The sequence below is a fragment of the Enhydra lutris genome, unplaced genomic scaffold (genome assembly GCF_002288905.1).
Source record: "Enhydra lutris kenyoni isolate GAN:26980312 unplaced genomic scaffold, ASM228890v2 scaffoldscaffold5, whole genome shotgun sequence".
Lineage (NCBI taxonomy): Eukaryota > Metazoa > Chordata > Mammalia > Carnivora > Mustelidae > Enhydra > Enhydra lutris.
The window spans coordinates 33649366-33663865 of record NW_019154089.1 but is presented as its reverse complement, the minus strand read 5'-3'; the positions used below and the strand labels follow the sequence as shown (position 1 = coordinate 33663865).

The window sequence follows — 14500 nt, the reverse complement described above, 5'->3', positions numbered from 1 at the left end:
GGTTTTAGAAGGGGGTGGGGGCTGTAATGGGCCTTAAGGAGGGCACATATTGCATGGAGCGCTGGGTGTTATATGTAAACAATGAATCTTGGAACACTACATCAAAAATAATGATGTATTGTATGGTGACTAACATAACACAATTAAAAAAAAAAGTCTCTGACATTCACAGTAGGACTGAGGGCAGGAGGCAGAAAAACATGGCCCACAGGCCAAAACCAGCCTGCCATGTGTTTTTATAATCAAAGTTTTATTCGAATACAGCCATGTGTGTGTGTTTACATGTTGTCTGTGGCTGCTTTCACACCACAACAACAGAGATGAGTAGTACATAAGGCCCTCAAAGCCTGAAATATTTACTACCTGGACTTCTACACAAAAAGTTTGCCTACCCCTCATCTAGAGCAACAAATCCAAGCTGAGAGATTAGAAACAATTAAAGGCCTACAGCAAATCCTAATTCATGATCAGGACAGGAAATATCTGTCAGAACCAGAAAATGATCCAATCAGAGCCTAGCTATTCTCTATTAGCATCATCTTTAATAATATAGTGTCTTAGTAACAAAAGGAAAAAAAAAAAACATCATTTGGAAGAAGAGATAGCTTATGGCCAGGATCAAGTACATGTCAGAATCCATTCACTCACTAGGCATGAACTATCATTTGAACATTGTCATTTCTCATAGCCCCTGCTTCCATGGATCACCAAACCCTGTCACTTTGATCTCTTCATCTCTTCAGCCAGCCTGTCCCTCCAAATTTCTGTGCACTGTTTTATCAAGTTCAACCCAGCATCATCTCTGTTGATCAATAATACCATGAGTAATAATCATAGCAACACCTTAAAAAAATCATTACAGCAGTGTGGTTAGAACTGTACTAGGAGGATGACTATAGTGTGATTGGGGAGTTTACAGAAGAGATAATACCCCACTACCTCCTCCATTTACCTATATCTACTGAGCCTCTCCTACCCCCACACCTATTCTGCTTGGCAGTCTCCTACTTACACTCCAAAATCTAGCACAATTTTCTCCTTGTCTGGTAACTCTCCCTGACCCCTGCCAGCAGAGTAATTATCAAACCTTCCCATGTCCCCTTATTGCTACTTTCTTACTTGTCACATAATTGAGATAGTACTGTAATTACCATTTATGACATTAACATGAGATGGTGATGATAGCTCTACTGAGGGCCTACTATGCTCCAAACACCATGTGAAGTACTTTGCAGAGAATCAGGGCATCAAACTCTAAAGCTTGTGTTTTAATCACTAGGCCACACTGCCCTCCCATCTTCTCCATGGAAGGCAGAGACTGTGGTGTACTCACTCCTATCTCTCTTATGCCTAATAGTGCCTGCCATACAAACAGGATGAATGGATAAATAGTATGGTACACGTTTCTAAAGATTCCTATCCACTGGTCATTCAAACACTAACCTAGGTTCTGCTGTGAAGAGATTTTACAGATGTAATTTGAAGTCCCAAATCAGTTGACTTTAAGATACAGAGATTTTCTCCAAGTGGGCCTGACCCCAACAAATGAGCCCTTTAGAAACGAAGAAGGGCACATGATGTGATGAACACTGGGTGTTATACTCAACTGATGAATTGTTGAACACTGAATCTGAAACTAATCATGTACTATGTATTGGCTGATTGAATTTAAATTTAAAAATATAAGAAACAGAGTTTTCTCTAGTGAGCGGAAGTCAGAGAGGTTCAAGGAAAGAGTTTGCCACACTATTATTGGCTTGAAGATGGAGGAGACATGTGATGCAGAACACAGGCAACCTCTAGAAGCTGAAAGCAGCTCCTGGCTGACAGCCAGTAAGGAGAAAATACCCTTGGTCCCATGATCACAGGGAGGTGACTCCTGCAAACAACCAGTAAGCTTGAATAACCAAGCTCTAGATGAGAATGACAGCCCCAGTCAACACCCTGATTTCAGCCTGGTGAGAGCCTTAGCAGAATCTAGATACTCTTGATCCAGACTATTGATCTACAGAACTATGAGACAATGAGTGCTGTTAAAAGCTGCTAAGTTTGTGGTGATTTGTTATCCAGTGACAGAAAACAAATACAAAGAGGTTTCCAATTCTGTGGAGATGCTGGTAGTCAGACTGCTTTCTGTAGCTTCTAAACGTTCCACTGAGCTTTACAAGAAATGAGTGTTGGTTGTGATAACATGGGTGGAAGAAGTCCGTGCCCATCTAGAAATCAATCAGAATCTGGCGAGGGAAGTAATAATGTTCTACAGTGCGTAGAGTGCTGGCCTAGAAATAGGAAGTCCTGGTTCCTAGGCCCAGATTTGCCAGTGCCTCACTCTGTGACCTTGGATGAGTCACCTTGTCTCATAACTGTAGATTTTTCATCTGCAAGATGGGGCTAGTCATCTCTCTCCCATTCATTTCACAGGACTTGCAAATATAAGATCAATAAGATAAACAGTCCAACAAGTCATAGAAGTTGTGACCAATTCTGGATTCCTCAATCACATAGGTACTTTGGGGAAGAGTTGTGCCAAGTTATAAGACTAATAAAATTCAGGTGACTAGGCATCCCTTCAAGGGCCAGATCAAAGCTGTTCCTTCCCTACTAAGGAATTTATCCTATAGCTCCCAACCAGAATAATTCTCACAAAAATAATGCCTCATGTTTCAATAGCACTTCTCAAAGGGCTTTTGCCACTACCATTTTAATTTCAATAGCTTGTATCAGTTGAAGGAAAAGAATCAACTAAGCCTAGTACTAAAAGTTTTGGTTTCTCACCATGACATAGGGTTAATCTCACCCATTCATTACACAGAGAAGACAACAGAGGCTCAACTGGGCAGGCAACTTGCCAAGGTTATGGGACTGGTCAGTGAAAGAGCAAAGACACTCATTCCCCGTCACAACCTCTATTAATTCCAGTTCCCTACCTGTGGTAGGAAACTGGGAAAATGCAGAGTTCTTGGATAGAGGGTCCAGTTTTGCCTGTACCAGGCCTGAAATGAAGACGGACATAGTCTTATACCCAAGCTCCTACCATGTGGATCAAATGCAAATGAAGCATTGGAATCATGTCATTTTGAGGAGCCTCTTCCCCTCACCCTCTAGTTATTCCATGGATGACACTTACTGACTATTAAACAATAGACTCCTTCCTTGGTGTCTTTATTAAGTAAGTGGGCATGTGGGGAATAGTGTGTAGGATAAGCTGCTCTCAACACCTAGCAGATAAATACTGATTAAAGGATAACAGGGAAGAAGGAGCTATTGGCTTGGAACTTTCTTGGGAGGGCTGTGAGTTTCCCTAGATGATCCCCAACTTAGGATACCTTAGCTAGGTCTCTCGGTTGAGTCATGTTGGAAAAGGAGGTAGGTATCCTAAACACTTGGTTTGGGGCTATGACTCCAGGCATCCTGGGCTATATGCAAGTTTGGATTCTCCTGGCCCTAAAAAATATGCCCGGTCTCTAGAATCCAGCGTGAATAGAACTGACAGGTTATGAGAGAGGGGACAGTCATGCATTCACTTGTTATTGAGGCCCACTCTGTGCTTGGTGCTGTAAGATTTTTTACTTTTGTGGAGCTTATGATTCAGGGGAACAACAAACCGTCAACAGTCACACAAATTGAGATCAGACTTCAACTGCAATGTGAGCTACATGGGGCTCTGAGATTCTTAAGTCTGAATGCTAAAAATGTACTGGGTAGGGTGAGGTCTGAAGGAAGAACAGGGCTGATGCAATGATCAGGGGGAATGATGGCATGTGATAAGGGTGTGAGCCTTTTGAGTAGAAGGACGAAACAAATCCCAATGTGACCAGAGTACAGAAAGCATATTGTGGAGACACTGGAGAGCAGGGCAGGGACCAGATCCCATATGGCCTTGAGAGTCACCAATGAGTTCGAATTTTATTCCAAGTGTAAAGGGGTTTCATGGATTTTACACAAAGAAGCAACATAATATAATTAATGTTTTTATAACGATCACTCAGGCTGATTAGGCAAAGGAATGAGAGGACAAGGATTTACATGGAGGGAAGTCTATTTTATTTTTTTTTAAAGATTTTATTTATTTATTTGACAGTCAGAGATCACAAGTAGGCAGAGAGGCAGGCAGAGGGAGAGAGGAGGAAGCAGGCTCCCCGACGAGCAGAGAGCCCAATGTGGCACTCGATCCCAGGACCCTGGGATCACGACCCGAGCCGAAGGCAGAGGCTTTAACCCACTGAGCCACCCAGGTGCCCGGAGGGAAGTCTATTTTATTTTATTTTATTTTTTTAATTTTATTTTTTTTTTTCAGCATAACAGTATTCCTTGTTTTTGCACCACACCCAGTGCTCCATGCAATCCGTGCCCTCTCCAATACCCACCACCTGGTTCCCCCAACCTCCCGCCCCCCCCACCCCTTCAAACCCCTCAGATTGTTTTTCAGAGTCCATAGTTTCTCATGGTTCACCTCCCCTTCCAATTTCCCCCAACTTCCTTCTCCTCTCTAACTCCCCTTGTCTATTTTAGATGCTACTGTGGTCACTCAGACTTGGGAAAAGAGCAGCATCTTCATCACAGCCCTGAAACACCGCTATTTACCACCTCCTAAGGCAAAAAGAGCACTGGATTAGTTATCAGAAGACTGGGGTGATTTTGAGTATAGATGTATACAAGTCTTGGAGCATGGGGAGAATAGTTTTGCCTTTATAGGTCTCATTTTGTTTGCCCAATGGAAGCCATGCAGCCTGGTCTACCTACTTATGATTTTAAATCACAGAAACTCAGAGATGGGAAAGATGGGAGGAGTATGAGAGAAGGCTGGCTCCTTGTGATGTCTGATCCTTCCTCTAAGTAGACTTATGTCCCTAGCACTTTGTACCCAGGGGGACTAAGAGTGGGCACCAAATACAGCATCTCTGTAAATGTTCTACTACTTGAACATCTTCAGAAATGGAGAAACTCACTCTCACCCTCAGGACAGCCAACTCATTGTTGCACCACCCTACCCATCAAATACCCACTTCTTTGTTTTTAGTGTTTGTTTTCCTGAAACTTCTGCCAAATGCTCCTAAATCAGGTTTCCTGGTAGCAGCCTCATGTCAATCCTTCAGCAAACACCTCTCTCTTCTGGTCTCCTCTTCCCGCAGCTATTCTTCCCATAACACAGCTCTGCTCCACTCTCCCAGTCTCCTTCCTTTGAACAAATTTCCTTTTATTTCCCATTTAATGTGAAGCATCTAAGACATTATTTTCCATAAAGCAAGCAATAACAAATATTTGTTGAATTTTTTTGAAGTGATTATTGCCTGCCTAGAATGGAAAGGAGCCTCTAAGAAATGGAAACAAAGTAGAACACACAGGAACATGGTAATAACACAGAAAAGGTTGACCAGAAGGTTGAGAACAGTGTGGAATAATCAAGCAAGCTAGCAGGCCTGGGTTCTGTTCCTAGGTCAGTGTGATCTGAGAATCGAGGTTCTTTATCTGTAAAACCTATGGGGTGGATTGGTGATTTCTTTCCTTGGTTGTTAAGTATAAGGTTTTAGTTAAGCACTGTCACCTACTGAAGGCTCTGAGCTTGAGGCTGTCAAGGCACATGTTAGAAAGGATGTAAAGTTACAGTAGCTCCAGGATAACACTTCCTTAACAAAGTAAGCCAGATGGAAAGAGAAACAGAATGCAAATAACTTTATCACTATATGATTTGGTATAATCCAATGCCCCGTGTGTCAACCACATCGAATCACCCCATATGACATTGACATAATTTTGTAATATCTTTGGGAAAATGTTCTAGAATTGGCACTCTCCTAGCCAAATCTGAAAGATCCCAGTAGAACTCTTGACTGGTCCTATTTCTCTTCATTGTTGGGCATAAAGAGGAAAATCAGACTCTAAGAAGATCAGGATCAATTTCTTACCTCCTTTATCACTGTCACAGTTTCCACTTTGATCCAGTTCAAAATATTCTTTGTCTTTTATTTCAGCCAAACTCTTTCTCTGTGGTAGAAGGGAGCACTGTGCCTACCCTCAACAGTGACATTCCCCCAAAGTGGCTACAGTACAACTGTTTTCATTCTGTCTCCAATCCATTCCCCCTTCCCTTCCTTCTAGTCCATCATTTTTATGACCTTTGATGACCAAAAGAACAATAATGAGAAGGCAGTCTGGAAACATTTCTGAACATGATCAAATGTGTGCATCATGTGTTTAAATGCATTTGCACTCATATATGTGTGCACAAACATTTGGTGTGTATGTAACTGCATTTAAAAGGATAGTTGTACATGTGTGTGATTTTGTGGACAAGTATTGACATATCTGTCTTTGTTGGCACACGTATTGGAGTATATGCATGTGTGAAAGTAGTGTGAATATATGCCTGTGGGGTTTTAACACCCCTGAAGAATAGCAACCCCATAGGTCTTTATCTGTTTTAAGGAACAAAATGCCAGAGAATCTCTCTGACATGAATTCTCACATCTAGCTGACAGAGGAGAAGGGTGCAATAGGGTTTGACAGCTCTGCTGACAGGGTTTAGGCTGGCCCTTGGCCCTTCCCCATAGCCTTCTGCGGTTGATGTCTATGCTTCTGACACCTCTTCCCTTTGGCCTGCAGGTCCCTGTCTGGCCGCATCGTTGGTGGTGTCTGGTGGTTCTTCACCTTGATCATCATCTCCTCATACACAGCCAACCTGGCTGCCTTCCTGACCGTGGAGAGGATGGTGTCTCCCATCGAGAGTGCTGAGGACCTAGCAAAGCAGACGGAAATCGCCTATGGGACCCTGGAAGCAGGGTCCACTAAGGAGTTCTTCAGGGTAGGAACATCCCTTGTCCTAAGGCACCTTCATAAGAGGGGATCCTCATTAAGAAGCATGTGATTATAGGCAAGCAGGGTAACTTCTTAACTCAGTACAAGTCACGGAAGCCCAGAGTTTTCTCAGTTTTCTAAAAATCCCAGAGAAATCTACATTTCTGTATTTGTGATAACTTCAAAGTTCTTTCATTGAACCAGACCCCTTACATATGCCAGACGGTGCCAAGTTCTCTGAGGGCTGCAAAGGATAGGACATGCAGTTCCTTCCCTGCTCCCACACATACTTGTAATCTAATCAGCAATTGATCAGGATCAGCTTAGGGACAAGGTCCAGAACTTTGCCATCTATGTCCCCCTCTTAAAGACTTGATGAATAAGGAGATGGTATATGGGAAACAATTACTGGAACAGGTGGCCTGTTTAACAGTGCCAGGAGACAGAAAATGTGATGTGAGAGTGGAGGTGGTGGAGATGTCATGTGACTGGAGACAGCAAGTGAAGGCAGAGGAGCAGAGAGCTTAGGAGCCTAGGATCAGCCAGACCCAGGGCCAGAACCTGGCTTCATCCTTGTTCTCTGGCCTGTAGCCTGGTTGACATCATTTCCTCTTCTATATCATCTGGAGAATAATATTTACCTCAAGGAGTCATTATAAGATTAAAAGAGATGAGGCATCTAAGACACAAGGCTCTGTTTCCCATTAGGCTTTGGGGTATAGGCATTTGGGAGCCATTTTGATGGAGGGGTAGAGCTTTGTAGCCACAAACTTTGGAAAAACATTTCTAGGCATCATGAAACTAGGGCAAACCTGGGTTGGCTCATTACATTCCAGGCAAAGGGGACAACTTGAACAAATGCCCCAAAGCAGAAAAACCTGTAGTTGCATGGACATTAGACATGTTCATCCTAAAAGCTGAACAAAATAGCACATGGAGTTACCATGTTTTGGTGAAAGAAAAAATAATAAACAATCGCTACCATTTACCTAGCACTCACTATGAATCAGGCCCTGTTCTAGCACACCCTGCATGAATTATCTCATTTAGTCCTCTCATTAGAGAGACTAGTTAGAAATTTGTTGTCCCCATTTCATATATGAAGCTCAGAGACGTAAGAATAATTGCCTAAGGTCACACAACTAATAAGTAGTAGAAGGAGAATAGACAGCAAGTTTCTACCTTGTTTCAGGCAAGGGATAGGGATCCTGTGCAGTACCTACCAGGTTCTCACTACAACTTCATGAAGCAAACCCCTGGCCCAGGGTAAACCTACAGAGTGATGTGCTCAACTTCTTGATCATGGGTTCTGTGTTCTGTATAAGAATCAGGAAAGGGACCAAAGTCTTAACAATCACTGATCCAGTCTCCAAGGCTAAAATCATCCACTTTCCATATATTGGAGCAAGAAGGTAACTTGGAGGTCACATGGTCGGTCTGTCATTTTAGAGAGTGATGTGACTTGCTTAAGCTTACCCAACCAGCTAATGGAAAAACCTCCTGAAATCTCATCATAATTCTCTGGCATTTTTAGCCTGCAACCAAAATGTGAAGGAGATGTCTGATATTTGTCCATACGGCCAGTCCTATGCCCCAGGCCTGCTGATGAACAGCCAATTGTGAACTGGGAACAGCCAGTTCACTTACCCACTACATACCCTTGCTCTCATCCCCAATATCTGAACACATCACCATCCCCAAATCACTCTCCCATTCATGGTCTCATTTATGTTCCACCCATGACCTATGGCAAAACAGGGCTTATGTGTCCATTTTGTGGACAAGAAACTGGAATTCAGAGATTCATAATGCAAGTGTCCAGGATGAACACAAAATCTGTTTCCTCATCTCAGCCCAAGCATTCTTACCAATGACTCACACTGTCCTAATGAGGTGGCATCAGTAACTGATTTTTTTTTTAAAGATTTTATTTATTTATTTGACACAGAGAGATCACAAGTAGGCAGAGAGGCAGGCAGAGAGAGAGGAAGAAGCAGGCTCCCTGCTGAGCAGAGAGCCCGATGCGGGGCTCGATCCCAAGACCCTGGGATCATGACCTGAGCCGAAGGCAGAGGCTTTAACCCACTGAGCCACCCAGGCGCCCCAGTAACTGATTTTTTAAAAAGATTACTCAGGCTATTAGGTGGGCCCATGGACAAATCTAGTCTAACCTTTTCCTTTGGTAGCTGGAGAAACTGAGGCCCAGAGAAGAAAATGGGCATGTGCTAGCTACTCAGAGGCACAGCTAGGACTTATGACTTGAAAGTTCTCTGTTACTAACTATGTCAACTGACATACTTCTATTTCTTGTCCAGAGAACACTGTTAGGCATCTAGAAACAAGATAATGTATATTCTGTAAGCTCTGTTCACTCACCAGGCCTACTGTGTTGGTGACAACAGGTTATAGTTCATGTGCTAACTCTGATTAATCATCACTGTTTGCCTGGAGTTTGATGTTGAGAGTGGACTCTGGGGGCACATCTGCACAGTGTGAAAGAATTCCTTGACCGGTATCAACATCTGTCACATATAGGAAGGGAAACTGGTCTTGAGCCAGCCATGTATTGGGCATTCTTTTTTTTTTTTTTTTTTTTGTACTGGGCATTCTTATCCTAAAGTAAAACCCAAAGAAAGGGCATAATTATTAGCAGTAATTGCACCACTTATGGAACACCTACTATGTGCCCAACACTGGGTCATGCATTTTACCTTTGTTGTCTTATAATCTCCAAGCAATACTGTGCAGTGGTTGCTATCATCATCATTGTCAGGATAGGAGCACTGAGGCTCAGAAATGTTGTTACTTGCCCAAGGTGCCCTAGCTAGTAAGATCTAAAACCTAAAACAAGGGAGGCAGCTGGTTGCAGTGAAAAGGCAAGGGTGTGCAATCAGGAGACCTGGGTTTTACTCCTGCCTCTGCCCTGACATTGGAGAGTTCTCTACCACACTGTGGGCCTCAGTTTCTTTACATGTAGAAAGTAAGCACTGACAAGATATGCCCCCGTGAGCCCCTCCAACTCTGTGACTTTGACCTTGAGAATTTTCCCACCAGGACTTTGGTGGGTGGAGAGAAAAGGATCACCCACCACCCCCATGAGGCAGAAGGAGGGAATGGTGAGACAAGCATCCTTCTCTCCCAGTCTCTGAAAAAGAAGTCTAGCTTCTTGTCCTCATGGCAGCCCAGAGCTTTTAGGCAGCCCCAGCCCCAAGTCACTTAATCCTCCATCGACAGTTTAATTAAGATGTGTGAAGGGCTGTGAGAGCTGCAGATGATAGGAGAGATCCAAGAATAAATACCCCAAGTATGCTTCCGATCCTCCCTGCCACTCATGCTGCCTTCGCATCCCTGGAGATGAGATTTTCCTGATAGCCTGCTCTGAGCGGCTATAAGCACAGCCCTGGCGTTTGGGGCACTGGGGTGAGGCTGAGAGGACATATTAATTTTCTGCATACTGCTGCCCAGAGGGCTCTTCAGCTCTGCCTGTCAGCAGCCCTGCTCCCTGCCGTGGCCATCCTGTCAGGTCAAATTGCATCTTGCCATTGCCCTGCTGGGTGTTTTGTTGGGTTTCTGCCTAGAAGATCATCTGCAAATCTAGTCGCAGCTCAATTTATACATTTCTCTGTTTCTGTGAGAGAATATGATATACATTGAAGATGCTCTGATTGGTTCTGGGTATTTCCTCCCCTGACTGAAATTCTCCCTTCCTTTTCTTCTTTCTTCTTCTTCCTCATGCAGACATGGTTGTTTGAATGATGTATCTTCATGTAAAGAATCAGGTTTTACAAGCCCACAAGGGACTCAAAGGTCCCCATGCCCCATCTCCTCATGAAACAGATGGGGAAAGACTAGAACCCAGGCTATTCACTCTCAGTCCAGTGGCCTTTCCACATGGTCAACCATGCTGTAAAGCACATCGTCTCATTGATCTAATTACAGACCCCACCAAATGCCTCCCTGAAATTCTCGGTAACAATTTCCATTAACTTTCCCTTGAGACCAGAATTTTTCTAGGCCCATATATCTCTATAGACCAGTTGGCTCATACAACAATGTCCAGCCATATTTTGCCAACATCTGATATTAAAATCAAGGAAATAAACTCGATATTTGTATGCAAAGAAAAATGGCACCTTGTGGATATAGTCATTTTATACTAAACGAATCTGTAACCTGTGTATTAACCATGAATTGCATGACTCTAGCGCTATCTTTAAAAAAAAAAAATAGCCCCTTATATGTGTTTAACACTTGTCCATTTATAAAGCCAGACTCCAGTACCCCTAAAATGCATCTGCCCTTTGGGGAAAGGATGCTCTTTAGAAAAAGCATGTTAGATGAGAGGGATGACTTGTGGTTCTGGGTTGTGGGCTTTGACTAAGGGCCTACTGTGTGCAGTAAACTCTGTGAAGGACTCACAGAAGGAAAGATGCCCCCCCCTCCTTCAAATAGCATCCACATACTTGAGACCTATGCACAGCAATGGTGCCCTCCATCTCAGCAGTCTAGCCTGATGGTCCAGTGAGGACCAGCACAGTGTGTCCTAGAGGAATACCAGCCCTTACAAGTGGGAGCCGCAGAGGCCATACAGATCAGAATCACCTGGGGAACTTGTGAAGAAGAATTTTTCTGGGCTCTAGCTCAGACTGCTGAGTCACAATCTCTAGGTTGAGTTTCAGAGGAGGGGCATGTTAATATTTACAATTTCTGCACATGACTCTGGTGCCCACAAGAGCTTGTGAACTACTGTCCTTGAAACTGAAGTGGCCTCAGAATACATAGGATTTGTTCTGATCTGTGAAATGACTAGTAGCATGTGGACAGAACAAGTGTATCCAGTGAAGTAAACAGTCTAGGCAAAGTGCCAAAGAAGGGAAGGTTCAAAATGAGATCAGGAAGAAGGGAGGAAAACAGTTTGGCTAGATTTAGAAGCTTTTGAAATGTAAACAGGCTACAGTATTAGGTCTCAAGTTATTAGCTTTATCAGACCACAGTTTACATTCTGAGGGCTGTCTTGTAATAGGACTCACGATCCAGAAATTCCTCTGTACTGTCCTCCGATAATGAAATCAGATTCCACTGATACTCACTCTCCAGTTCTGGGCAGTATAAACATGGCCTTCTTGAACAATAGGTTCTGTAATGTCTTTAGAAGCTAGACAGGGTCCCATTTCTCCACTCTTCCCATACAGAAGGAGAGTCTAATTCAGCAGTAATTAAAAGATTCTGAGCTATTCTGTTCATTCTGTATTTGCAAGATATTTGTGCTTTGGAACCTACTGATACTAATTAGAGCCTCTTATTTTGCAATCACTCATAATTTGTTTCTTCCTGAGCTAATCTCGCTCATGAATGTGTGATCGAGCTACACTCAGCACTTCGTCAGTGTGTGTGCCGACCTCTATTCCAAATGCAGCCAGCACTTAATTCCAGCTTTGTTCCTGTCCCCTGCCAGAGGTCTAAAATTGCCGTGTTTGAGAAGATGTGGACATATATGAAGTCAGCCGAGCCATCAGTTTTTGTGAGGACCACGGAAGAGGGAATGATCCGAGTGAGGAAATCCAAAGGCAAATACGCCTACCTTCTGGAATCCACCATGAACGAGTACATTGAGCAGCGGAAACCCTGTGACACCATGAAGGTGGGAGGTAACTTGGATTCCAAAGGCTATGGCATTGCAACGCCCAAGGGGTCCGCCCTGAGGTAAGTAGCCAAGATTTGCTTCCTTGGTACTCCCTCTCCCCTCCCTACCTCAGGAATGAAGCTGCTGTGTCTGCCGCATGGCTCCAGTGCCACAAGGCAAGCTGTCACGGGGGCTCTTCATGGACACCTGTGGGCCTGGAAGATTCCAGTCACCCGAGATCTTCAGCCCTGAGGTTGGAAATTGACCTGGGGGCCTCAGCTTGCTATGACTGTCGCTGCCCATGTGTTCCTCCCCACACCTCGCCTTACCCCTCCAAATGTGTTAAACATCAATGAAACTTGTGTTTGTGTCATGTGATCGATAACACACCATCCTTCACCAAACACTCCCATATCCAACTAGGCCATGAACAGAGTTCTCCAGCAACCTGGATTCTTTGAGAGAAGGTGGTTTGTAATGTTTGTCTCAAAAGAAACTTAAACACATTGTCCAAATGAAAGATCAAGTAGTTTGAGTCCTGAAGGCTCTGGATGTGGCAATTAAAATAATACCAAATGAATGGCATTACCTATTCTTTACCAGATACTGATTTCCTTTTTTTTTGTTTTAAAGATTTTATTTATTTATTTGTTTATCTGAGAGAAAATCTCAAGCAGACTCTGCCCTGGGCATGGAGCCTGACGTAGGACTCAATCTCATGACCCTGAAATCATGACCTGAGCTAAAACCAAGAGTTAGATGCTTAATGGACTGAGCCACCAAGGTGCCCCTCAGACACTGATTTCTTTAGCAAGAAACAGGCAGTTCAGTAAAGAAGCAAAGTGGATTTTACTCTCACATAAAGAGACTATGGTATTCATTTCAAACAGCCAAGGAAGAGTCCTGTAGACTTAGGTTCAAAAGACATAAATTTAATTCTTGGATTTAATACTCATTATCTTACCAAAGGTAAGGCATATTGTCTCCCTAACCTGCAGTTTCCTTATCTGTAAAGAGAGTTTACTCATCCCAGCTCTTCCTAGATCCAAGATTATTGTGAGTCCATATGGGATAATCTATATAGAAGGTAATTGAAAACAGCATTGTATGAAGTAACCTATGAGACATTATGTCAATTTACAGAGGGACTAAATCATTTTAGGGAAGGATAATGTTCAAGGAAAAGTTGAAACATGGTTTAAAAGGTTGCAAAAGGATGGAGAAGGGTTCCTAACCCATCCTGACATCGAGGACCACCTCTGCCTCCACATCTTGCATTAATTTCAGTAATATTGAGCCTGCAAGGTTCTGGGCACTAGGCTCAGACCTGGAGCTACAATTTTGAACAAAACAGACATAGTCTCTCTCCCTATGGAACTATATTCTTGCAGGGAAGATAGGCAACAGGTGATTATTGTTTGATGGCTCATGACAACTATAACAGTTTCTGTGATCACTGAGAAAAGGGGACCTAGAGGACACCTACTTCCAGTAATACAGCAGAACAAAACTCCCACTACAAAACCTAGATATGCAGGATACAGTTAGAACAAATTGCCTTTTAAGTGGAAGTTAGGAAATCCCTAGGCCAAAACAGGAAAAGTACATCAAAACCAGAATAAAATGCATAAACTAACTATTCAGGGGCTCCCCTAAGCAGGGCAAAGTCATAAATTATATGACAGTCTACATGAACAAGAATCGAAAGTACATCTAAAGACATAAAAGTAATGAAAAATATTTTTAAAAAAGAAAGACACTATCATAAGGGACCAGACATATTTACAAAAATACCAGTTAGAATTTGGAGAAGTAATAAAATCTCAGTGGGAGGGTTAAACAACGAATTGTCAAAGCGGAAGAGAAAAGTATTACACTGGGGAAAACAATGTAGATAATTTCCCAGGACATCACACAGAGAGATAAAAAGATAAAAACCATGACAAAGAGGTTAAGAGACCTGAAAGAGAAAAACAAAATCCCAGGTACATCTTCTGTGAGTCCCAGAGACAAGAAAGGATAGAGTAGAGGCAGTATTTAAAGGGAACTTTCCAGTATTTATGGAAAACATTAATACCCAGA

The 14500-nt window shown here is 43.0% G+C and overlaps 1 protein-coding gene across 3 annotated transcripts in view; it reads left to right on the top strand.

The window, feature by feature from the left end:
* The window catches only part of LOC111140968 (glutamate ionotropic receptor AMPA type subunit 1), a 304242-nt gene that overhangs the window by 253868 nt on the left and 35874 nt on the right, over positions 1-14500 (top strand). For all 3 annotated transcript variants that reach the window (XM_022493249.1, XM_022493250.1, XM_022493251.1), the window contains 2 exons: positions 6604-6802; positions 12251-12498. In XM_022493249.1, the coding sequence (XP_022348957.1) occupies positions 6604-6802; positions 12251-12498 (447 nt within the window). The remainder of the gene's footprint in view (positions 1-6603; positions 6803-12250; positions 12499-14500) is intronic.